The 27,208-nt window shown below is 31.9% G+C and overlaps 3 protein-coding genes across 3 annotated transcripts; all 3 read right to left on the bottom strand.

Annotated features, from left to right (window-relative positions):
- Positions 1-2,379: 2,379 nt before the first annotated feature.
- LOC107960897 (glycine-rich cell wall structural protein 1.8) lies at positions 2,380-3,612 on the bottom strand. Its single transcript, XM_016897150.2, has one exon. The coding sequence runs from the start codon at positions 3,610-3,612 to the stop codon at positions 2,380-2,382; it is 1,233 nt and encodes a 410-aa protein (XP_016752639.1).
- Positions 3,613-9,363: 5,751 nt separating this feature from the next.
- Positions 9,364-10,236, bottom strand: LOC121229673 (putative glycine-rich cell wall structural protein 1). Its single transcript, XM_041114454.1, has one exon. The coding sequence runs from the start codon at positions 10,148-10,150 to the stop codon at positions 9,569-9,571; it is 582 nt and encodes a 193-aa protein (XP_040970388.1). The 5' UTR covers positions 10,151-10,236; the 3' UTR covers positions 9,364-9,568.
- An 8,944-nt stretch (positions 10,237-19,180) lies between these two features.
- Positions 19,181-25,414, bottom strand: LOC107960896 (glycine-rich cell wall structural protein). The gene is made up of 2 exons (XM_041112053.1): positions 24,653-25,414; positions 19,181-19,994 (listed from the first exon to the last, which is right to left on the bottom strand). The coding sequence occupies exons 1-2, from the start codon at positions 25,247-25,249 to the stop codon at positions 19,383-19,385; spliced, it is 1,209 nt and encodes a 402-aa protein (XP_040967987.1). The 5' UTR covers positions 25,250-25,414; the 3' UTR covers positions 19,181-19,382.
- Positions 25,415-27,208: the final 1,794 nt, after the last annotated feature.

The following is a 27,208-nucleotide window of genomic DNA, read 5'->3' as shown; positions in this document are numbered from 1 at the left end:
GCCGGTGTTATATTTATCAGGCACTATGTGCTAGTGTTATATTTATCAGTTACTATGTATCAGTGGTGGATACCATTTCGATGGCTAGAATTTAGCATTTGTCACTGATACTCGACAACTTGTGTGAGCAACATTGAGTAATGGTTAATGTCTCGATTTACAACTTGAGTGAGCAAAGTGATCCCAAGTATCCTAAGTTCATTTATTATAGTTCTCCGGGCAAAACTAGATAAGGAAATAAATGGAGATGGAATATTATGGCATAAAATGTTATTCATTGAATGAATGGAAATGTCATGTGTATTATGCTATTTATATGTCTTGATGTTTGCTATATGTTCATGACTAACCATTTTGGTATGGTAAGGAATATGTAACTTGGTCAGGAATACTAAGTTTATATGTTAATTTCAATTTGTAGGAATTTAAATGACAAGTATGTTGTGTTTGAATTATATGAACTTACTAAGTTTTGAGTAAGCTTACCGTGTTTCTTTTCTTCCTTGTAGATTTTGGAATCATGCTGTCGATTGGATCGTCTTCGGAGCTCACACTATCCGCTAATTCTTTTGGTAGACTTTTACTTATTTTGGCCTGGTTATAAGTGACATTTAAATAGGTTAATGGCAATGTAAAAGTCCAAAATAACCAGATGAATTTGTATATAGAGGTAAACCTTGATGGTTGCTTTGGTTAGCCGTGGTACTTGATGGTATAAGCATGCTTTGGTACCTAGAATGCATTTTGTTTGATGAATTTGACCATTTGGGATTGATGTTGTATTGGTGAATAAATAGGTATGAAACTTTGGTATGCTTATACATGAACATTAAGTGATGAATGGTTGATTTGATGTGCCAATTGTGACATTAGTCACTTAGGATAAATGATATAAGTGTTGTTTTGGCATGTTTTGATGTATTTTACTAGGTTGAGGAATGATATGTTGCATGGTTGTGGTATATTTGAATGTTTTGATTGGTAACTTTCCTTGTAGGGTGCCTTTTAGGTATACACGGTTTGTCACATGACCATGTGACACACATGGCCACGTGGCACGGTCGTGTAGTCTGTATGTTTTGGAAGGTTATTGTTGTACATGGCCTTAGAGAGTTACACGATCTAGGACATGGCCGTGTGACTTTTTTTTAGTAATTTTGCATTTAGGTCCACATGACTTCAGTCTGTTACACAGCCTGATGACACGACCGTGTGACCTTGTTATACACAGCTTTAGTCTGTTGCACAGTTTAAGCACATGACCATGTCATCTAGCACCACACGACATCAGCCCGTCACATGGCCTGGCCACATGACTGTGTGACCCCTATTTTTCATTTTTACCTATCTTTTTGTAAAAGTTTCAAATTAATCTTGATTTGTTTTGAGTTGGTTTAAGAGCTCTATAGGCTCAATTAAGACACAATTTTAGTTGTAAATCATGTTATACTTGTGTTAAAGAATGGCTCGTTGATCGATTTAATATTTAAGTTTAACTCATAATTAATAGTGATCGTTAACTGTCGTAGCATCTTATAGTTCAGGTCTAGCAACTGGATCGGGTATAGGGTGTTACAATTTCGTTTAAGATAATCTGGAAACATAAAATAAAATTTTAAAATTTAAAAGGAGATTAAATTAATTAATTTTAATATTATAGTAACAAATTAGTTGACATTATTAATGGATAAAAAAATTCAACAATTTATTCAATTTATTTTGATGTTTAGAATTTAAAATTTCAATATTTAAAAAAAATTAGAATTTTGGCAATGGGATAAACAAGTATAATTTGACAATTCCTGTGTATTATTTTAGTTTATATCGCTTTTTTACTTTGATTCTTGAATTTTTTACCCCAATCAATACTTTAAAAAATATTTATTGGGTGAAAAAAATGAAAGCGACCTAAAAGTTGGGTGACCAAAATAAACGTATAAACATGATGTGGACTGTACAGTTTATCGCCATTAAAGATTTAATGCTTGGATGACCAAGATGTAAGCGCCTAAAATTTGGGTGATTAACTAGGTAGTTTATCCTAAAAAATAACGCACGCTTGTCTTGAATCATATCAACGAGATTAAAACTCTTATCAAATACTCATTTGACACGGATTCAAATTGTATGATCCTATCCCCTGACCAATGTTGTATAAAAAAATAATGCAAACTTTTAAAGATAAAAGCTTTATCTTCTTTGAAATCCAAAAATCCAAAATTAAAAATCTTTACAACATTTAAATTTATTATAGAAATAAAGATATGCATGCAATGGTGATAAGCAGACATTGCATTTTTATTTTGAAATTTATAAATCAAAGGACATTTTTGTACGTCATTGATTGAGTAGCAACCACATTTCATCCATAGATTGAATTTAAGGTGAGAAATCACCACCTTCCCCACTACCATACCCTGAGCCATAGCCTGATCCACTTCCATAACTTGAGTCATTGCCTCTACTTCCACCACCTCTTCCTCTTCCACCACCACCTCCTCTTCCTCCACTGCCACCTCCACCACTACCACCTCCACTTCCATATCCGGACCCATATCTTGACCCTCCTTCATTGCCACCACCGCCTCTACCACCTCCACCACCACCACCACCACCTCTTCCACTACCTCCACTTCCATATCCAGATCCACTTCCGTATCCAGATCCAAACCCATATCCTGACCCTCCTCCATTGCCACCTCCACCTCCACCACCGCCACCTCCTCCTCCACCACCACCACCACTAGCACTACCACCTCCACTTCCATATCCAGATCCACTTCCGTATCCGAACCCTCCTCCATTGCCACCACCTCCACCGCCACCTCCTCCTCCACTTCCTCCTCCACCACCACCACCACTAGCACTACCACCTCCACTTCCATATCCAGATCCACTTCCATATCCGAACCCTCCTCCACCGCCACCTCCTCCTCCTCCTCCTCCACCACCACCAGCACTACCACCTCCACTTCTATATCCAGATCCACTTCCGTATCCGGACCCTCCTCCACTGCCACCACCTCCACCGCCACCTCCTCCTCCTCCTCCACCACCACTACTAGCACTACCACCTCCACTTCCATATCCAGATCCACTTTCGTATCCGGACCCTCTTCCACTGCCCCCACCTCCACCTCCACCACCACCTCCTCCTCCACCACCACTAGCACTATTGCCTTCACTTCCATATCCAAACCCACTTCCATATCCTGACCCGAAACCATATCCCGATCCTCCTCCATTGCCGCCGCCACCACCACCACCGCCAGCTCCTCCTCCATTTCCTGTCCCACCACCAGATCCGTACTCTGATCCAAATCCTGACCCATATTCAGATCCACTGCCTGATCTAGAGCCACCTCCACCTCCTTCACCCCCGCCTCCACCTCTTCCGTTACCATTAGCTCCTGAACCATACCCAAAGCCACTTCCCGAGCCATAACCTGAACCATATTCAGAACCTGTGATACCACCTCCACCTCCACCACTTCCTTCTCCTCCGCTGCTACTAGCTCCCTTTCTTGCAGCCTTAAATGGCCTAGCAGCAAAAGCTAAATCCACAATGAGCAAAACCAAGAAAGCAGCACCAATAACCCTAGAATTTCCCATATTCAAACCACACATAGACAATTAAAAGCTGAATTCAAACTTAGAAATCTACATAAAACAAGCTTTGATGATGGAGAAAAAGGTTAAGGCCAAGCAATCTATTTATAGGAGTTAGAAATCAAATAAAAAAGTTTAAGTAAAACTTGAGATTAATAATTTAAATCTCTCTAATCCACACTTGCAAATTAATAATTTAAATCTCTCCATGTTAGCTGAAATTCTACTACTGCAGTCACGAAAAAGAAGGTTGAGAAGAAGATGGTAATGGCTATCAACTTACGTCTTCTTCTGCATGCAATTTTAGCATAAAGTATTATCCTATTTTCCCAGTTTTGACTTTGAAGTTTTTTTTTTCGTCACAACTGTGGGCTACTTAATTTTTATAAAACAATATTATATATAATTGAAAAAAATATTATCCAATGTTTCAGAAACAGTAGATATGGTTTTCCTCTTCTTCTTTTTTTTGTTATTAAACCATGTTTTGACTTTTTGGTTTTGACTTTCCGCACAATGTTTTAGTGGCTTATAGGCATCCATCAACAATGGAGGGACCAAAGTTTCAATAACCATATATATTGAAGGATTCAGTAACTATACCCATATATCAACCTATCCTCATAGAGACACCTGTCATTTTTTATAGAAAAATTCTCTTCATTAAAAATATTTATTTCTCCTAATAATATATTAAGATATTATATTAAAAGTATTCGCGAGTCAAGTCAAGATCTAATATAAATATAATTTCAATTTGAGTTTAGATAGAACCAATAGTTGATTTTTAAGTTTCTAAAATAATGAAAAATAAATTTTATTTAAATTTAATTATAAAAATATATTAATATTAATATAAATCTTTTAATTTTTAAAAAATAATTCAAGCCATGAGAACTTACAATAGTATCAGTAACATGAAATAAATACATGCATATTTTCAATAAAAAATAGCGTTACAACTCAAGTCGAAGGGTTAATAGTTAATTTGGTCCCTGAGATAGCGTTAAAAATTATTTTGATATTTTTAAAATTTTTCTAATAATAAATGTAAAAAAAATCTTAGACTAGAAATTATTAGAAAATCTATAAAAATAATAAAACATCATAATTTTTAAAAATATATAAAATATTTAAATATGTACAAATCTAAAAAATTCTTAAAATTAAAACTAAAAAAATTTCAAACTAACATTTCTTGCAAATTTTTATTATATAAAAATGAGTGAGATCAAAGTGAATGGGTGATTTCTTTTTCTTTTGTGAAAGTTCAAATACTGTGATTTTGATGAGATTGGATATGCAAAAATTAGCTGCAAAATTCTTGGTTCTTCCTTGCTGCAATTCAATGATTTTTTTTAAATTTTTAGGGTTTTAATTTTTCTAAAATTATTGCTAATTTTTTTTAAAAATGTCAAAATAATTTTTTTAACTATAGCTCAAGGATGAAATCAACTATTAACCCTTTGACTTAAGGTGCAACGTTACGTTTTTAACGGAAGTTTACAGTCATGTGACAAAAATGTAACAATTTGATATTGTTAGTGACTATTATGTAACTTTTGAAAGTTGAGTGATCGAAATATAATTTTAAACTAAATTTAAGGACAATTGGTGTAGTTACCTTATGTTATATTATACGTCGATATTGGCAGTAGAAATGACCCAAAGTAATAAGAAAGAAAAATAAGAACACAGATTTTACGCGGAAAACCCTTTTTGGAAAAAAACCATGGGCAGAGGAAGAGAAATTCACTAATGCTGAGAAACAACAATACAAGAGTTTTTCGACTACACACATTTTTAAGTGTTAAACAATCCTGTTATAATCAATTTCTAATAGAAGAAGTATAGTTCTATACGGATTCAACTTGTGCGGCATGGTTCGTACCGCGAGGGCTCCACCCCCACAGATCTCCCTATTTTATTTCTTTAACAAGTGACGAGATTCAGGTCACATAACTCTAACATCTTATTTTATAATATATATAGTAATATTTTTAGAGAAAAATATATAAAATATTTTTTTTAACATTAATCTCATTATAGGTTTTTATCTTATCTGCTCTTTTTGATACAATGTCTAGAACTACTCATAGTCTATCCCAAACCCTTAAATAGGAGGATAATACGTTTCAGTGCACTCGAACCCACGTCCTCCTATATTGACAACAATATCGATGCCAATCAAACTAATACTCAATCGATATATATAAAATAAGTTAATATTAAATATTTAAATATTTAAATATTTTAATGTATTAAAATTATATAAAATAAATTTAAACTCTAATACGTATAAAACAAAAGGTTATCCACGAATCATTAAACTATTCATTAAATTCATTGCAATTTTTTATGTGGTTATCATGTTAATATTTAAAAAAAAAAAATCAAACTGCCACTTCAGCAATAAAAGAAATTTAATGGTGTTACAAATTTGACCTAAATTTTAAAGTTAAAAAAAATAGACTAAATTATTTAAAATAAAAGTATGAAATTTAAATTTTAAATAAAAGTATGAAATCTAAATTTTAAATGCATGAAGAGTATAAAGGCTAGAAGTATATTTTAACCTTTAAATTTTACTCTATAATTTGGTCAAAAGCAATTCTTAAGTTGTCCCATATTATTTATAGTTTTTCATAATAATTTGTTTTTAACCCTAAATCCATTTACAAAATATAAAAAATTAAATAAATTATCATAATTCAATTTTAAGTGTTTTTTTTCATGTGGCTGTCGATGTGTCAATGGAAGTGGCCACTTCCGCTAGCACATCGACAGGAAATATACTTGCCTTATTTGGAGTTTCAACCAAATCACTTGGGCAATGACTTGAATAATCTTGTGGGAGTGTGCTGGACCATATTTGAAAATTCATCTTTTGGAACAACAAATCTTTAAAGATTCGATTAGATTGGATCAAGCAATCAAATCTCGTGAAATATGGAGATTGAATCAGGATTGATTAGAAGACTTATCTTGAAAATCTTTGATTTATTTTGGACTTTATTAGGATATTTGTAAAGCCTTTTTATAAGTTTCTTTTAGTGGTATATTCATTGTTATTTATCTTTATCTTAGCAAGCCATTAACTCTTATATGTTAGAGGCTTATGTGCATTAGGACTATGTATGGAGAGCACTTATTTGTTCAGTAAGGAACATTATTTGTAAGAGTGCATTTTGATTGTAAAACCTCTTTGTATTTGGTTTTACAAGCTAAGTTCTTAAAGAGAGAATTTAGTAGTGAGAGCTTGTAACACCCCCATACCCGACCGGATCGCCGAGTCAAGGCATCAGGATGTCACATTCGTTGCCGAATCAACTACTGAAAATTTCATATCAATTTATCATATTATTTAATTAATGTAGATCATTAACTAATTTTAGTAATAATGGAATTACGATAGAACTAATTATGAGTTAAAGGAGCTCATTAAAACATCCACAATTGATCAAAGGTCAAATTATAGAGTTCATAAAAATTTTTGAACTGTCGTCGCGACATTGGGGCTTCCACGTCGTGACATGGCGGACTTGTCATCGTGACGTCGTCTCCATTTTCCTACAAGTTCCACGCTTTATTTTTATTTATTTATTTTATATCATTACCTGAATAGTATTCAGATGTCATAACCGCCACTTCATTTTACATATCATCCACTTACATCCATTTCTAATTTCAAGTCCTCATAAAAACATTATATTCAATCAAAGATAACAAAGTTTATAAAATTAACACAAATATTAAAGTTTTACAAATAAGACCATTGGAGGACTTGCACTTGCAAAATTAGTTTACCCACTTTATGTATATTTCATATTTATTTCTAAATTATGCCAATCAATTTAATTCTTCATAAAATTTTAACAAAGAATTCAATATCACATCAATTAACAATTATTCACTTATTATTTTATCAATTCGTTTAAACATACTCACATGTATTAATCATTCCATCACCTACAACCATTTCGAAACATTTCAAATTCATCTACTATATATACATATTCATATATTTTTCCTTATCCTCTCTATTCCACATCCTTTATGTTATATTTGTTAGAATCTTTTGCTTTTAGTATATAACATGCTTACATGTAACATTATCTATAATTCCACTATTTACTTATGTGTTCATATCAAAACTGTCCACTTGAGTCATAGTCACTAAATTATTTATATCTTGATCTACAGAATTCAAAATTAATTTACACTTGATGTTTTTGAAACTAGACTCAAATATATTTTTACAAAAAAAAACTTCAGAATTTATAATTTAGTCAATAAGTACAGTAAATTCTTCAAATTTGTCCCTATTCTGCTGTTTGACAATTTCAACTTTTCTTTACTAAAAATTATTTATCTCTTAGTATGTGGTTTGAATGATGTTTCCATTTATTTCTATTGAAAATATATTCATTTATAATTTAAACATATAAATTTAAACCCCTAATAATTTTTTTTTAAAATTTTTGATGATTTTCCGAAGTCAGAATAGGGGAACCCAAAATCTATCTGACATTGTCTCACAAAAATTTGTATATCTTATAATATGAAATTATTATTTTTACACTGTTTCTTCTATGTAAAACTAGACTTAATAGGATTTATTTCATACTTTAATTAATCTCTAATTAAACTTCTAAAATTTTTGTTGAATTTTCAAAGTCAGACTACTGCTGCTGTCCAAAACTGTTTTAGTGCAAAATGTTGATAACCAAGTTTATAACACCCTCATTTCCTTTCTCTACAATATTTCTTATCACTTCCTCTTATTTCCCTTCACTAACATATTAAGAACATAAAACCTTTATAAGAAAACTTTACATTAACAACATATTCATGCTTTTACAATAATATCAAACTTAAAAATATATTAAAATATTCATGTTTTGGTGGAAGGACCAAATTGTAAAGACAGTAAAGTTTTCTTCTTCTCTCGCCCTCACTCCGTTGGAAAGATGGGAGGATCTTTTCTTTTTTCTTTTTTTCTTCATCTTTCTCTCCTTTTATACTAGCTATTTATAATAAAATATTAGTAAAATTTCTCATTAAAATATTAATAAAGTAATATTTATCTAATTAAATATTTATAAAATATCATCAAAATATCTCCAACATCATCATTGCTTTCTAGAGTTCTCTCCCTTTCTAATTGACCATTTTTCCTCTTTTAAAATTCCATCCTTAAATCATCACTTATTTTAGTAAAATTGCAATTTAGTCCCTTACACTTTTTTTGCTTATTCAATTTGGTCCTCATTAGTTCATTTTCCTTAATTACTAGATCCTTATACCTTTAAGATATTTGCACTATTGACATTTCATTTCAACTTTTACATATTTATACTTATGCCACAAACTTTTCACATATTTAAAATTTAGTCCATTCCTTAATTTAATACATTATGTCTTGCTTCTTGATTTAACTTTTGTTTGATATCTTGCAACTTTCGCTTTCATTGATCTTATACCTTTTTTTTGCTAAGATTTTATCTCATATTATTTACTACAAAGGTGGTTTTGAGGATGTTATAAAGCTCTAATCTTTGAGGAACAAAAGTGATGATTCTTCATTGAAATGTGTTAGATATAGGTTCACTGATTGTATTTGTTTCAAAGATAGTGGATTTTTCTTACTTAGATAGGCTCCGTAAATGTAGGAAAACTAAACTGTGTATTCAATCTATTCTGTTATATATGTGATTTATTGATGAAAATAAACTATTATAAAAGTAGGAAATATATTGTAATAATCTTAATAGTTATCTCATATAAATGACTTAAAAGTCTTTAGAAAACATGTGTGATTCATTAAATAGTATGGAAATTCATAGAGTGCTAACAAACATTACACTTTTATTTTTGAAAATTACATAACCATGATCACTTTAGTATATGATCAAATAGAAAGCTGAAATCATCGTTGGTTTAACTTTATGGTGAGAAATCATCCTCCACCGCTACCATACCCTGAACCATAACCGGACCCACTTCCATAGCCCGAACCATTGCCTACACCTCCGCCTCCTCCACCTCCACTGCCACCACCTCCTCCTCCACCTCTACCACCTCCATTTCCACTCCCAGTCCCACTCCCACTTCCGGATCCGGATCCATATCCCGACCCTCCTCCATGACCACCACCTCCGCCACCGCCACCGCCACCTCCACTGCCACCACCTCCTCCTCCACCTCTACCTCTACCACCTCCACTTCCATATCCAGACCCACTTCCATATCCAGATCCAGACCCATATCCCGGCCCACCTCCATTGCCACTGCCTCCACCACCTCCACCTCCGCTACCACCACCACCTCCTCCACCACTTCCTATCCCACCACCAGACCCATACCCTGATCCAGATCCTGACCCATACCCAGAGCCATTACCTGATCCAGAGCCTCCACCACCTCCGCCTCCACCTCCGCCACCACCCCCACCACCTCCCTTTCCTAACCTAGCAGCAAAAGCTAAATCTACAAGGAGCAAAGCCAGGAATGCAGCACCAATAACCCTTGAACTTCCCATATTCAAACTGCACTTAGACAAACACTCAAAAGCAAGCTTTCAAATCTACGTGAAACAAGCTTCGTTGGTTGAGAAAAAAAGGTTCAGGCGATGCACTCTATTTATAGTTGTTACCAATCAAATAAGAAACAATAAAAAAGAAAAACTTGAAAATGAATATTTTAAATCTCTCCAAGTCATCTCAAAATTCTGTCACGAAAGCAATGTTTAGAAGAGAAAGTGCGGTTGGTATTGGGGCTGTCAGTGATGTCGGTGTTGACCTTATGTCGTATTCGTGTGCATGCTTTGTATGTCCTTTTTGACTTCAAGGTTTTCTTATTATGAAGAATTCATCAAACCGTGGGGGGAAAGTTGGCTCTTAAATAAATAATATATAATTAAAATGAAACTTAAAAAATACCATCCCTGTTCCCTCATCAAGTGACCACCAAAGTGTCAAAAACTAGATATATGTCCTTGGGTTGTTTTTCATTCTAGGATTAGCATTTGGTTTTGACTTTTGAGAACCAAGTTTTAGTGGCAAATACGATCCAATTTCCATCAACTAGTAAGGAACTTTTCATTCTACAATTCCCATGATTTTGACTTTCAAAGTTCATACTCGTTTTATCTTTCATGTCCAATAGTTTTCTCTCACCCATATGCTCTTATTATTCAAAAACAATACCCATCTACTTTAGTGGTTGCATTGGTTAAATATTTATTTTTATTTATTATTAAAATATTAATATAAATATTTTAAATAATATATCAATAATATTATTTATAATTTAAAATTAGTATTTTTAAATTATATTGTTAAAATAAAATTGGAATATTAAAAATAACTTATTTATTTATATATAGTTTCTTACTTCTATGACATTATAATATATGTCCTAAAAGAAAACATTAATTTAAAGTAAAAACCCTATATATTTGAATATAAAAATCCTAGATTTTCGTTAAATTCTATTATATATATATATAACTTACATTAACTTTCCAAAAGAATTTGCATACTAGAAATTGAAGAATGTACGAACTGAACTGAAATATTGATTTCGGTAACATATTACTTTTGCAGAAGTTTGTGTATAAACTCATATTTTGTTATATTATTGTTTGCATTTTCAATATGTTTATTTTAGGAAAGTATATATCATATATATATATATATGATAATGATCTAATACATTATATATATCAAATAAAACATTGTATTACAACCAAATTTCTTGCATTATGTATGATTTGTTTTCGAAAGGGAGACGATTGAAAAATATGGAACTAATTGACACAGTTTTCATATTTGAGATGTTGACAATTTATTGAACGGTATTTATGGATTGTGTTAAGTATATGGATGATATCTAACTCAATAATGAAGATCATGTCAGTTGAGGAAACATATTTTAGAGATTGGATCGAACCAGATCATCCCCACCTAATCCTTTGGGTCGTGGATATATTGGATTGAATTGAAATATTAATTAGTTAGATTCCAAGAGTCCATGTTTACTTTCTACTTTATTATTATATTGTATTCAACTTATCCTATTGATGCTTTATAGGAATGTATATAGATATTCTTATGTTAACAAGTCTCGAAATATTCTATATGACTGAGAGACTTGTATAAGTTACTGTACTGAGAGAATTAAGCATTTAATTTGTCTTTGTGAGGAACCTTATTTTATGAGTGCATATTGATAGCAAAACCCTGTGTTTTGGTTTTGCTTGTTAAATCTACAAGGGTGAATTTTGTGGTGAGAGTATCATTCTTCAAGGTACAAAGGTGAGAAACTAGTCATGGGTGTGCGGTAGATTAGGGTCACTTGTTGTAAATATTGAAGATAGTGGATATTTCTCAATGAGTTAGGCTTTGCAAATGTAGGAAAAGCTAATTGCGTAAACAACTTTTGTGTCTTTTGTTTGTTTACTGTTTTACTTTCCGTGGTGAAAGAGTGCCCACTCCCTTGGCACTCCTTCACAGTGTGTAGCTTTTATCTTAGCAACATTTTAAAAGCTTCAAAGAAAAATGCACATTAAACTTCTGTTATTAACTTAACGGTTTTGAAAACTTTAGTGACTCAATTGAAAAATTTTGTGCTTAGGTGAGCAAAGTAGAATCACTCTCATTATTGAATGACCGTTTGTTTAGTTTGCCCTAAAAATATCAATTTCAAAAACTATTTCAGAGGGTGAGGTGTCAACTTAAAAAGTATTGGAAGTTAATTTTTTATAAAATATAATTATATTAATTTTTCATTTAGGGTGCGTTTGGTTCGTCAAATTTTAAATTGCGTTTCATTATATGATTACTAGAATATAAATTAAGGATGGAATGTAAGATTACTTAGTTGGTTCGTTTGGCTGGAATGTGATATTCAAGCGTTTGGCTAACGGAATTTTACTATATTTTGATTGTTATAAAATTTTCTCTTTTTTAAGTTTATTTCCTTTAACATTTTTAGTCTTAATTTTTTTGTAAAATTATAATAACTTTAGAAATTAATTATTATTAGCTAAAATTAATTTTTTTCTATATTTTCAATACTCGCTACATATGATTTATCTTTTCTGTCGAAACCATTTTTTTGAAAAAAACACGGTCGACTTGATTTTGAAAGAACAAAAAAAAAAGGAGTCGCCACCAATCTTTTTTGATGAGGTGTGATTGGGTCACCTCGTAAAAGTGGTTGTTTTTAATAAACGGTTTTATTTATTTAAACAACGGTTTTGGTCCACGAAATTCAAAAAGATGGGTTCGGAAGTCGGTTACGTACGAGGAAGGATTAGCATCCTCAAAACACCCAAAATTGGTACCTAGTTGATTAATTAGTGTCTTAGTACCGGAAATTGAGAACTTTGAAGAAAAATATGATCCATCATTAAATTATTGCTTAATTGAAAATTTTCTGAGAAAAAGGGCGTATTTCATGTTAATCGAGAAAAAAACTTATACCCCGTAAGTTAGGACACAATATTTTAAATCCCCGAAACGAGAATAAACACTGAAATTTATTTATTTGAAAGACATTCGATTATCTCGTGTAGCGACGTAAAAATTTTGGTTTGGGGTCGCTAAATTGTGGCGATTTATTAGGAAATTGGAAATTGAAATTTGGTTTTAAAATAAACCGGGAGTCGCCACCGATCCTTTTTCTAGGTGTGATCGGACACCTATTAGATTTTTCTTTAAAAACGAGGAAAAGGCCGAGTTAAGGTCTACGTTAAAAGTCAGAGAAAAATTAGGGTTCGGGAGTCGGTTACGCGCGAGGAAGGTATTAGCACCCTCGCGACGCCCAAAAATTGGTATCTCCTAAACACGTGTTGTCTTGACTTTTAAAAATACGAGTTCAATATTAAAATTTAGTCGTGATCCAATTAAAAGAGGACGAGAGATTTTAGTTTATTTCGGTTTTTTGAGAAGGATATGCCGTTTTAACACGAGTCAATTGACGTTCACCCAACATAGCGATGAACTCGATGACTTAATGTTAAATCGGTACATTTCCTTGTTTATTGAAATTAATTAGCAAAACAAGTATATGATTTTCGAAATAATGCAAAGTAAATTGATATGAAATAAAAATAAATAAATGATAGGGCTAGGCATATATTGAAACAAATAACCAATGTGACAATAATATTAAAATGATAAAGATCTATACGACATTTAGCGCAATACTAGAATTAAACACGAAATAGAAACAATGAATATATACATAAGATGGTATAAAAATATGTACATGGAAATGTATAAGAACTATATATAACTAGTAATATTAAAAATATATAGAACATATATGGAACATATACAATACGTACATACCTTAGAAATGATAATAATAATAAGAAAACTATTTCGTACACTACACACATACTTATACATATATATAAATAGTAGTATTAGAAATCATATAGTATAAAGATATATAACTGATAATATTAAAATATATACATGATATTACATATAAACTATCCATATAATATATATTTAGAAAAAAAATTGACTATTAATACGTACTAAAAAATATATACGGGGGTAAGAGGCATACACTAATAAATATAATAATAATAACCATGTAATACAATACAAAAAAGTAAATATAATAAAATGATATTAAAATAAAGTCATTAAAAACAGTAATATATGTATATATACATCTAATAAGAATATATAGTAATGTTAATGATAATAATAAAAATAATAATAATATTGAAATACAAAAGCTATTATAATAAAAAATATTAAAATAAAGTAATAAAAACATTACTACATATATATATACATACATGAAGATATACACTAATGTACAATAATAATAATAATAATAATAATATTGAAATACAAAAAATGTAATATTTAATAAAGAAACAAAAACAAATAAAAAGGACTAAAATTGAACTAATAACAAAGTTTTGGGGCAAATGTGAAAGGAAATAAAGAGAAAAGGGCTTATTTGAGCGCGCACAAAACATAGGGGGACCGAAACAACAATTATTCCTTTCCATTAAAACGCAGCACATTAGCGGGGACTAAATCGAAAAGCGCGAGAAATTATGGGGCCAAATTGGAAACAAGAAAAATGACTTTATTGCAAAACCCTGAAAAAGCGGAAGGACCGCGCACATAAATAACCCATTCAAACAAAACACGTGGATCCTCCTGGCAGGTCGGGTCGGATGGGTCGGGCATGGTCAAAACGACGTCGTTTGGGGCTTAAGTGTAGCCCCCAAAACGACGTCGTTTTGGAGGGCTATATAAGGCCTAAAATAACCAAAAAAAATCATTTGGGGAGAGGGAAAGAAAAAAAAGAAGAGAGAGGGAAGAGAGAAGGGAGAGAGAAGGGAGGGGGGAAGGGGAATCCGGCCAGGGGGTCGGTCACCAGACGGCCACCGGAGGCTCGCCGGCGCCGGCCACCGCGTGCGGTGGCCGGAAAAGGTAAAAATTTATATTCTTATATTTTTTATTTTTTTGTATTTTCTTTTATGTTTTAATATATGTATAGGTTAAAAAAAACTTAAAACCGAATTTAAAATAGAAAGAAAAAAAAGAAATCACCTTAGGGTTTTTTAAGCTTTTAATCCTTTGATCTTGGTGTTTTGATAATATTCAATACTGATCTATTGTTGCTCCTGAAAACTAATCTGTATTCTCTGCTTCTTTGTTTTTAAACTGCCGAAAATAAGAAAAAGAAAAAAACAGAAAAAAAGACCCCCCTTTTTACAACCTTTCATTCGGGTTTTATAACCCTGTACATTTTATTTTTATATGATTTCTGTCTTGTCCGATTGCAGGAGATGGGCAAACGGTGGAGGTGACTTCAGACGGCATGGGCAATGGCCAAGTTGTCAGAGGCGTGCGTAGCAGAGTATGGGGCTAGGGTTTTTTTATTTTTTGTTTCTTTTGATGTTGGGTTACTTTAGTTATTGGGCTGGTGGTATTTTGGGTTTGACGGGCTTTAGTGTGAATGGGTCATGTTGGGTTTGTGGGTTGTTTGGTTTAGGGCCCAAAATTGGCCTGTACATCTCGGTTTTAGAAAGAAATCACATTCCATGAGTTAGAACACAATCTTTTCATAATTCCCGAGATTATTTAAAATTCTTGCTTTAAAAAATGTTCGTTTATTCAGATTCATCGAGAAAGTCAAAACCCCGTAAGATAGGGAACGACCTTTCGAATCTCGAAATACGAAAAAACTTATTCTAGAGAATATAGTTTCATTCGTCGAGTAAAGATTAATGCTGCACAATTTATAGTATAAATGTGAAAAGGAATCACGGTATTAATACACGTAACAACATAATTATAGATGTGATAGTACTAATAACAGTAATATGAACAAATATATAAAAATAAGACAAATAAAGACAAGGCTAACAAAAACATAAGTATTAAACAAATAAAAACTATAGAAGAGTTTAAACAAATAAAAAAATAAAATAAAAATATTTAATAAAAAATAAGAAATGATAATAATAATAATAATAATAGTAATAGTAATAAAATAATAATAATGGTAAAAAATAAAATAAAATAGTAGTAACAATAATGATAATAAATAGTAATGGTAAAAATAATAATATTAATAATAGTAATAATAATAATGATGATAATAAATGATATTAAAAATAATAATAAAATTAATTAATTTGATAAAATAGCCGAAATAACAAAAAAGGGACTAAATTGAACTTAAAACAAAAGTTTGGGGCAAATCTGAAAAAGGACCAAATGGCATGCACAAGTAACAAGGAGGGACCAAAAGGGAAATTATTCCTCCCATCCAAAACGAGCACTTGCAGGAGGGACTAAATTGAAAAACGAAATAAATTATAAGGCCTAAATTAAAAATAAAAAGAAACCTAATTAAAAGCTAATTAAAAATCGGAAGGGCTAAAAGTAAAATTAGCCCTTCCGTTAAAAAAAAACGCGAGCTTTGGCTATGGGTCAGGTCAAAATCGGGCTAAGGGGGAAACGACACCGTTTTGGGCCATTAGAATCAGCCCTTAAACGACGTCGTTTAAAGGCCCTATATAAGCCAAATTTGTTTTAAAAATTTTATTTTTCCTCCTTTCTCAAAAAAAAAAAAAACAAAACAAAATTCGATCTCTCAAATTCTCTCTTCCCCCTCCAAACTCTGGTCACCGGACCATCGTGGTGGTCGCCGGTCTCCAGCGACAGCGCCGCCGTATACGGTGGACGGAGAAAATTTTTTAGGCCCTTTTGGCCTCTTTCAGCTCCACGATTTCAAAATACCATCATTCATCGGTGATGGTGAACCTCAACCCCTCCCCACGGCTGTGCAAACTCAAAAAGGTAAGATTTCCCTTTTCTTTTATTACTCGTTTTTCTTTGAAAATAAAACAAATATAAAGCTACTAAAAATATATATGGATCACCTTTTTTAAATCTAAAAAAGAAAACAAACAGAGAATAAAATAACCACCTTTGTGGGTTTTTTGATTGATTTTCGTCTCCTATTTTACAATGATGTTTGTATGGCTTTTATATAGCCGAAAAGTAAAAAATAAAAACACATTTCATCTGTCATTTGTACTGTTGTTCTTTTTGTTTTTTTCTTGCTGGTACGGAGCAACGTGGAGGCATAGCTTTGGAGGCGTAGATGCTTGGAGGTGCTACAGGCGTGTTGACGTGGAGGCACCAGCGGCAACGACAACTAGGGGGCTAGGATTTTTTTGCTGAAAAGTTTTAGGTTTAGTGGGCTAGAATTTTGGGTTAAGGTTGGTTTTGAGTTTGGATTAATTTGGGCTATTTAGGCTTTTGATGTAAATGGACTGTTAATTTGTTGGACTCTTTATTTTTGGATTTTATTTATTCTGAGTCAGGCCGAAATTAGCCTATTACATTTTCCATCATGAAAATTTTGAACAAATTAGAAATTAAAAAAGTTGAACCAAGGTTTTCAAAGTGACTTTTGTTTTTAGTTATAGTTATTTTTTGGGAAAAAACAATTATATTGATTAATATAATAAAAGCAAACTTTAATTTTTGTCTTAAATTTCAAATGAATTCATTTGAAATTTAGATAATTTAAGAAATGGGTTATAATGAGATTACACTTATATTTCGATATTTTAACACTATTTAAGAATGTAAAATTATGAAATGATCGGAATGTTGATACTCCTAACACTATATTTCATTATGAAATTAACATCATAGGTTATTTTTGTGTTATGTACTAATCATATCATATTTTGGAATTTACAGATTATTTGTTGTCATACTTTTAGTTTATAATATAATTTACATAATTTATTAAATTAATTTAATAAGTATTATAAATTAATTTCAATAATTTACATATTAATCATTAGTGTTGATAATTTAGGTTAATATATGTTCAAGTCTTTATACTCGTTATATAATTAGAATCTAGTCTTTCTATTTTTAAATTTCAAAATTCAGATTCAATTGTTAAAATTCTATTTTTAAATTCGATGGTGTAACAGCGTAAATTTTAAAAATAAAATCATACTCGATAGTCATGTAGCTAAAAGAAATTCATTGTAATAAACCTCAAGTTACAGAACAATTTTAATAGTGTTAACAATTTGACTTAAATTTTAAAAAATCTAAAAAAAAGGGGACTAAATTAAATATGCACGAAGAGTACAAGAACTAATAACAGATTTTAACCTAGAATTTATATATTATACATGTTATTTTTCATATCATCCTTGTTTGAGTTATTTTCTCAAATTAACTCTATGTAATATCTTAAGCCTTCCCACATTATGTATAGTTTTTTCATAATAATTCGATTTTAACTCTAAATTCATTTACTTAATACATTAATATATTTCAAGTGGATGTCAATGTGTCAATGGAAGTGACCACCTTCGCTAGCACATCGACAAGAAATATACTTGCCTTATTTGGAGTTGAAAATCCTTTCAACCAAATCACTTGGCAATGACTTAAATAATCTTATGAACGCGTGCTGAACCATATTTGAAGATTAGATTAGATTGGGTCAAGCAGCTGAATCCCGTGAAATATAGAGATTGAATCGGGACTGATTAGAAGACTTGTCTTGAAGATCTTTGATTTATTTTGGACTTTATCAAGGCATTTATAAATCCTTTTTATAAGGTTCTTTTAGTGGGATTTTCATTATAATTTATCTTTATCTTAGCAAGCCGTTAACTCTTATATGTCAGAGGCTTATGTGCTTTAAGACTATGTATGGAGAGCACTTATTTATTTAGTAAAGAACATTATTTGTAAGAGTGCACTTTAACTGTAAAACCTCTTCGTGTTTGGTTTTACAAGCTAAGTTCTTAAAGAGAGAATTTAGTAATGAGAGCTCTAATCTTTGAGGAACAAAAGTGATGATTCTTCATTGGGATGTGTTAGATCTAGGTTCACTAGTAGTATTTGTTTCAAAGATAGTGGATTCATCTCACTTAAATAGGCTCCATAGATGTAAGAAAATCAAACTATGTAATCAATTTATTCTCTTGTATATGTGATTTATTGATGAAAATAAACTATTAAAAAAAGTAGGAAATATATTGTAATAATCTTAATAGTCATCTCTTATAAATGACTTAGAAGTCTTTAGAAAACATGTGTAATTCGTTATATAATATGGAAATGCATAGAGTGCTAGCAAACATTACACTTTTATTTTTGAAAATTACATAACCATGGTCATTTTAGTATATGGTCAAGTAGTAAACCACATCATCATTGGTTTGAATTTATGCTCAGAAATCATCCTCCACCGTTACCATACCCTGAACCATACCCAGAACCACTTCCATAGCCCGAACCATTGCCTTCACCTCCACCTCCGCCTCCTCCACCACCACTGCCACCACCTCCTCCTCCACCTCTACCACCTCCACTTCCACCCCCACTCCCACTTCCGTATCCGGACCCAGACCCGGATCCATATCCTGACCCTCCTCCATGACCACCACCTCCGCCACCACCACCTCCACTGCCACCACCTCCTCCTCCTCCTCTACCTCTACCACCTCCACTTCCATATCCAGACCCACTTCCATATCCCGACCCACCTCCGTTGCCACCGCCTCCACCACCGCCGCCACCGCTGCCACCACCACCTCCTCCACCACTTCCTATCCCACCACCAGACCCATGCCCTGATCCAGATCCTGACCCATACCCAGAGCCACTGCCTGATCCAGAGCCGCCGCCACCTCCGCCTCCCCCACCCCCACCCCCACCACCTCCCTTTCCTAACCTAGCAGCAAAAGCTAAATCTACAAGGAGCAAAGCCAGGAATGCAGCACCAATAACCTTTGAACTTCCCATATTCAAACTGCACTTAGACAAACACTCAAAAGCAAGCTTTAAAATCTACGAAAAACAAGCTTTGTTGGTTGAGAAAAGAAGGTTCAGGCGATGCACTCTATTTATAGTTGTTACCAATCAAATAAGTAACAATAAAAAAGAAAAACTTGAAAATGGATATTTTAAATCTCTCCAAGTCATCTCAAAATTCTGTCACGAAAGCAATGTTTAGAAGAGAAAGTGCGGTTGGTATTGGGACTGTTAGTGATGTCGGTGTTGACCTTATGTCGTCTTCGTGTGCATGCTTTGTATGTCCTTTTTGACTTCAAGGTTTCTTTATTCAGAACAATTCATCAAACCGTGGGGAGAACTTAGCTCTTAAATAAATAATATATAATTAAAATGAAACTTAAAAGACACCATCCCTGTTCCTTCAACAAGTGACCACCAAAGTGTCAAAAACTGTATATATATGTCCTTGGGTTTTGTTTTTTCGTTCTAGGATTAGCATTTGGTTTTGACTTTGAGAACCAAGTTTTAGTGGCAAATACGATCCAAGTTCCATCAACTAATAAGGGATTTTATATTCTACAATTCCCATGATTTTGACTTTCAAATTCCATTCTCTTTTATCTTTCATGTCCAATAGTTTTCTCTCACCCATATGCTCTTATCATTCAAAAACAATACCCATCTACTTTAGTGGTTGGAATGATTAAAAATTTATAAATTGTAATTTTTTTTATTATTAAAATATTAATAGAAATATTTTTAATAATCTATCAATAATATTATTTATAATTTAAAATTAGCATTGTTAAATTTTATTATTAAAACAAAATTGAAATTGTAAATAACTTATTTGTTTATACTTTCTTACTTCTATAAGATTTTATAATATATGTCCTAAAAAACATTAATTTAAAGTAAAAATCCTATATATTTGAATGCTAAAAATCCTAGATTTTTAGCATTTTTACTTTAGGAAAGCATACATCATATATATATATATATGATAATCATTTAAGACATTATATGTATCAAATAAAACATTGTATTACAACCAAATTTCCTGCATTATGTATGTTTTGTTTTTTAAAATGGGAGATTGTTGAAAAATATGAAAAAATGTATTTGAGTGTTAAGGAAGTGTCCACTCTCTGGTCACTGGAACTGTTTGTGATAGTTTTCATATTTGATATGTTGACAATTTATTGAACGGTATTTATGAATTGTGTTAAGTATATGGATGATATCTAACTTATCAATGAAGATTATATCAGTTGGGGAAACATATTTTGGAGATTGGATTATTATATTGATGTTTACTTTGGACTTTATTATTATACTGTATTCAGCTTATTCTATTGATGTTTTATAGGGATGTATATAGATATTCTTATGTTAACTAGTTTCGAAGTATTCTATATAATTGAGAGACTTGTATAGGTTACTGTACAAAGAGAATTAAGCATTTAATTTGTCTTTGTGAGGAACCTTATTTTATGAGTGCATATTGATAGTAAAACTCTTTGTGTTGTGGTTTTGCTTGTTAAATTTACAGGAATGAATTTAGTGGTGAGAGTATCATTCCTCAAAGTACAAGGGTGAGGAACTAGTCATGGGTGTGTGGTAGGTTAGGATCACTTGTTGTAAGTGTTGAAGAGTGTGGATATTTCTAAATGAGTTAGGCTCTACAAATGTAGGAAAAGTGAATTGCGTAAACAACTTTTACATCTTTTGTTTGTTTACTGTTTTACTTTTCGTGGTGAAAGAGTGCCCACTCCCTTGCCATTCCTTCACAGTGTGTAGCTTTTATCTTAGCAACATTTTAAAAGCTTCAAAGAAAAGCGCACATTAAATTTCTGTTATTAACTTAACGGTTGGGTAACTAAAAAAATCTAATTTCAAAAACTTTAGTGACTCAATCGAAAAATTTTGTAGTTAGGTGAGCAAAGTAGAATAACTCTCATAGTTGAGTGACCATTTGTGAAGTTTCCCCTAAAAACATCAATTCCAAAAACTATTCCAGTAATTAGTTTGACACTTTTTTAAATGTGCTACCTGTTTTATTTTTGGTCCAATGTTGATACATGTACTTGACAAAAGTTGTGCGTTTTAGTGTTTAATTTGAATTTTAGAGTTGATTTGATAAAAAAAATAATTTAATTTTTTTTAAATTTGATTTTATCTTGATTATAAATATTATCAAATTTATAATGAATAATTATAACCCATGCATAGTACGAGTTTAAAATTAGTTCAAAATTATCTTTTTCCAACAAAAATATAGGAGCAATTATTTTACGAGATGGCGCCTTAGCCTTGTTGGCTTCATTATGGCAACAAAAATTTCAACATGTTTTAAATTCAAAAGCCTCATAATCTATAAAATGGATCAACAATTAAACAACCCTAAATTACATATTCGAAGTAATGATTCAGATTCAGTGTGTTGATACTATGAGTCAATAAAGAGGAGATAAAAAAGAGAAGATAGTAAGTTGTAAAGAGATCGATTTATCAATGGTAAGCGAAAAGTTGGAGTTGAAATTTAAGAAAGGGAGAAAGGAGAACAAGAGGAAGGAGGCTTTTTAAGTGGCTAAGGGATGCTCAAGGAAGAAGAGAGGATCCTTGATTCCTCGTGTGTTAGGGTAGGATTACGTAAGAAATTTTGAAAAATTTAAAAATTGAAAATCAATTTAGATCGAGGTGTTTGAATAATTTATGGAATAAAAGTTTAAAAACTAGGAAATTGAATTATATTTTTATTTAATTTATAATAATTTTGAAAATTCTTATGGTATAAAAAATAAATATTTTAAATTTAAAAATTCTTAAAAATGATTTTTTTAGAATATTTATAAAAAAATTAAAAATTTGTCAAATAATATTTAAAAGTCATAAAGTAAAGCTCATTTTTTCAAAAATAAATTTAAAAATCCAAAATAAAAATTAATATAGAAAAACCAAGTACCAAACCAAACCAAACCAAATTATAACGGGCACTTCAAAAATTCAAAGAATCTGATTGAACCGAACCGATATCACTCTTATGTTGAGGTAGATATAGGGGAGGTTGCTTGTATGGACAGTTTGGTGGCAAATTTGTTATATATCAATTATCACCATACATGATACTGTTTGTTCTTACTCTGACATTCTTCTTAATGAAGTTGTACAAAGTTGTTATGCGTTGACGATCAATCCTCTCAAAGAATCCGTGGAGGCATGCTTGAGCTCTTGCTAAACCACTCCTCGTTCTACCATGTATCCTTGATAGAAAAGGGGTATAACAGTGACATAGTATACGAAGAAAAAAAAGTACATGCTTGAATATAAACTAATTTATTTTATCCTTCATGTACGTGTTACTTTTTTTTCATATCTTAATTTATCTTATATTTTGCAGAATTTGTTACAATAATTTAATTTTAAATTTATTTAAGCATTGAATATAAACTTCGATTGAGCATTAGTTTGATTGGTATTGTTACTATTGTATCAATTAAAAATATGTGGGTTCAAGCGCGCTAAAATACATTTTTCCTTCAGTTTAAGGGTTAAGGAGGAGTTATGAGTAAAAGTAGAAATTGGTAAAAATAAATAAATATGAACACATAAGGTTTAGAATTCAATTGTTGATTGAAGTTTAACTTGGTTGGCATCAGTATTGTTATCAATATAAGAGCTCGTGGGTTTGAACATGTTTATCCTTTTATCTACGGGTTGGAAAATTTTACATATTAAAATTTTCGAAGAGATTAAGAAAATCCATAACAAATACCTGAACTTTTACAACTTTTGAACAGTGTTGTGAAGTATCATTATAGCTAGAATTATTTGTGTATAAGTTTATAAGTGATAAAATCTAAAGATATAAAAAATTTCCAATTCTTTTGTTAATCAAAATATTATGTTGTAAAGTATATTAATATACACTTACTAATGTTGGATATGATAGATTTTCGTAACCATAAACATGATAGAAATATACTACATGAAATTAAAATAACTACAAATATAAAAAAAAAATCACTAACATAAATATATAAACATATAAAAAGTTATATAAATATAATTAAGCACGAAAATCATGTTCAGAAACTATGTTGTGAGTTGAAGCTTGCAAAGTTGTGATTTGTTGGTGGAAATGGTGGTGATATGGCCTTTGGTGCTAAGACTTAAGAGCTCTGTCAATGAGGTATTCATTTGACGCTTTTCATGGGCTTGTTTGGGTTTTGGTGCTTTTTCTTGAGCAGGTGAGTTGTGTTATGATCGAATTTAAGAATGGTTTGTCAATCTCATGTGACCGATGCTCTCACCATAGCTGGTGTCTCCTTTTATAAAGCTTGGTCCTTCTTTGTCTTTGACCTGCTGTTGTGGGCTTTGTTTTTTATTGTCTAGTTGATATTTGGTGATGATGCTAGTACTTTAAGTAATATAACCGTTTTTAAAAACAATGCAACGCTGGATTTTGTGTGTATGTTTGATAATCTAACCTGAATTCGAGTCGATTTTACCCTTCTTTTAATACAGACTTTAAAAGATAAAATTTTGTGTTATTTGAAATAACCAACATTTAGAATTCCATACAAAAGAGTACAAGTCCTTTAGAAATGCATATGGTAGTGATAGGTAGACATAGAACTTTTATTCGGAAAATTGGAAAATCCTAAATGTTTGAATGCATTGCTAACTAAGTAAGAAGTTTGAATTTATGGTGAGTAATCATCATCTCCACTACTACCATAACCTGACCCATTTCCATATCCTGAACCACTTCCATAACCTGAACCATTGCCTCCACCACCTCCACCTCCACTGCCACCACCTCCTCCTCCTCCTCTACCACCACCACTTCCGTATCCAGACCCACTTCCGTATCCTGAACCGGACCCATATCCTGACCCTCCCCCATTGCCACCACCTCCACCACCACCACCACCACCACCACCTCCTCCTATCCCACCACCAGACCCATACCCTGATCCAGATCCAGACCCATATCCAGACCCACTACCAGATCCGGAGCTGCCACCACCTCCACCTCCACCTCCACCACCACCCCCACCACCCCCTCCACCTCCTCCACTACCATAAGCTCCCGAACCATATCCTGAGCCACTTCCGGAACCATACCCTGAACCATATCCAGAACCTGAGCCTAAACCATTGGCACCACCTGCACCACTTCCTCCTCCTCCTCCTCCTCCAGCACCACCTCCCTTTCCTACAGCCTTAAATGACCTAGCAGCAAAAGCTAAATCTACAAGGAGCAAAACCAAGAACGCAGCGCCAATAACCCTACAACTCCCCATACTCAAACCTCACTTACGCAAAAAGCTCAATGCAAATCTTAAAATCTACTGAAAACAAGCTTAGTTGATTGATAAAAAAGTTAAGGCAAAGCTCTCTATTTATAGGCGTCACGAATCAAATAAAAAAAAACTTGAAATTAATATAATATAAATCCCTCCAATCCAAAGTTAGCTGAAATTCTAGTAGCTTCTGCCACTAAAAGAACGTTGCTATGATGATTATATGTGAAAGGAAATTGATTTGCTCTAGCTAGGAACTGTTAGTGGTGTGGGTGGTGATGGTGATGGTGATGGTGATGGTGATGGCGATGGCGGTGAACTTATGCCTTCTTCTGCATGCAGTTTAGTGTAAAGTTCTTTATTCTTTTGACTTTAGGTTTTTTATTCATAACAACCCACTATGTGGCTAAAATGTTTTATTTTTATACCAAAATTATCTTTTGACTTTCATATGAAGTGCATGCACTTCCGTGATCATGAAATCATATATACTTAATAATAATAATAATAATCCAATTACCTCATCTTTGAAAGTTTTGATTTTGCTATTACTCATTTCTGCATATGAATAGATGATTTTGTTGTTTTTGATATAATAATTTTTTTTTAACAATAATCTCATTATAGATTCTTATCATATCTGTTTTTTTTTATATATAATGCTTAGAACTATATATAGTCTCTCCCCAACCTTTAAATAAAATGATAATGCATTTTAACGTACTCAAATCTATGTCTTCTCACACGGACAACAATGTCCTTACCAATCGAATTATGACTCAATCGACAATATTTATCAAATTTTTATATACAAAAAAATAATACTTTGTAATTCAAATCTCAAATCCAAATAGTAATATAAATTGTTACAATCGCAAAAATTAAAAATAACAATTACACATATTTAAATTCAAATGTTACAAATTCGATCCACTTCCTTCATAATGGCTTACAATCACAAAAAGTTTAAACAAGTTATTCTATAGTTTTAACATGCTTATTCTTTATTTCAAGTCTCAACCTCTAAATTTATGTTACATTGACCTTTCGATGATAATTCTCATGTATTTAACATAGCAGGATGGGACATAAATCATGAATCCCAGTTTCACTGAAAAAAGTTTAAATTTAGGGTTTAACTAGAAAAAGAAGGAAAGTTGAGTGATAGAACGAGCATATTGAAGCTATGATTGTTACAGGAAGAATACTTTTGGCAAAAAAAAATGAATTTAAGAAAGATGGATACAATAATATAAATAATATTTAAATGAAATTTGTTATACCCTTCTAACTTCGGACATGTGGCAGTATGATAAATCATTCCAGAAATACCTACATATCTTTTTGTTCACTATTAATCTACTAGTCATTAGAGAACTGAACTCTCAGATCGCCAAAGGACCGATAGCCCGGAAGGCCTGGTTCTAGTCAACCTCCCATTTTTCCTAGAAAGGATCAACCATCCTTGCAAGTTGGCGATCTGCTTCAATCAGAAAGTTCTCATACAACTGCTAGCTACGCATCCTTGATTGATAAAGCTTCAATTTTTTTATAAAAAAAAAATTTTAATGCAACAATTAATGTATCAAATTTTCATTAGTTAGTTTAGCATTTGCTAACCTTGTTAACATCATGTACCATAATAATACACAAATTGATAATTTAATTACATATTAGACATTTTCAAAATATTAGACATTTTCTAGTCAACCTCCCATTTTTCCTAGAAAGGATCAACCATCCTTGCAAGTTGGCGATCTGCTTCAATCAGAAAGTTCTCATACAACAGCTAGCTACGCATCCTTGATTGATAAAGCTTCAATTTTTTTATAAAAAAAATTTTTAATGCAACAATTAATGTATCAAATTTTCATTAGTTAGTTTAGCATTTGCTAACCTTGTTAACATCATGTACCATAATAATACACAAATTGATAATTTAATTACATATTAGACATT

Source organism: Gossypium hirsutum, chromosome A05 (genome assembly GCF_007990345.1).
Source record: "Gossypium hirsutum isolate 1008001.06 chromosome A05, Gossypium_hirsutum_v2.1, whole genome shotgun sequence".
NCBI lineage: Eukaryota > Viridiplantae > Streptophyta > Magnoliopsida > Malvales > Malvaceae > Gossypium > Gossypium hirsutum.
The sequence above is the reverse complement of the archived record's forward strand: the minus strand, read 5'-3'. Positions and strand labels throughout refer to the sequence as shown.

Bases quoted from the DNA above. Each gene is read 5' to 3' on its own strand.
- LOC107960897 (XM_016897150.2), bottom strand. From the start codon at position 3,612: ATGGGAAATTCTAGGGTTATTGGTGCTGCTTTCTTGGTTTTGCTCATT.
- LOC121229673 (XM_041114454.1), bottom strand. From the start codon at position 10,150: ATGGGAAGTTCAAGGGTTATTGGTGCTGCATTCCTGGCTTTGCTCCTT.
- LOC107960896 (XM_041112053.1), bottom strand. From the start codon at position 25,249: ATGGGGAGTTGTAGGGTTATTGGCGCTGCGTTCTTGGTTTTGCTCCTT. The intron at 19,995-24,652 runs CCATAAATTCAA...TGTTTTTCGTAG, and splicing joins GTGGAGATGATGATTACTCA to ATTTTAAAGCTTGCTTTTGA.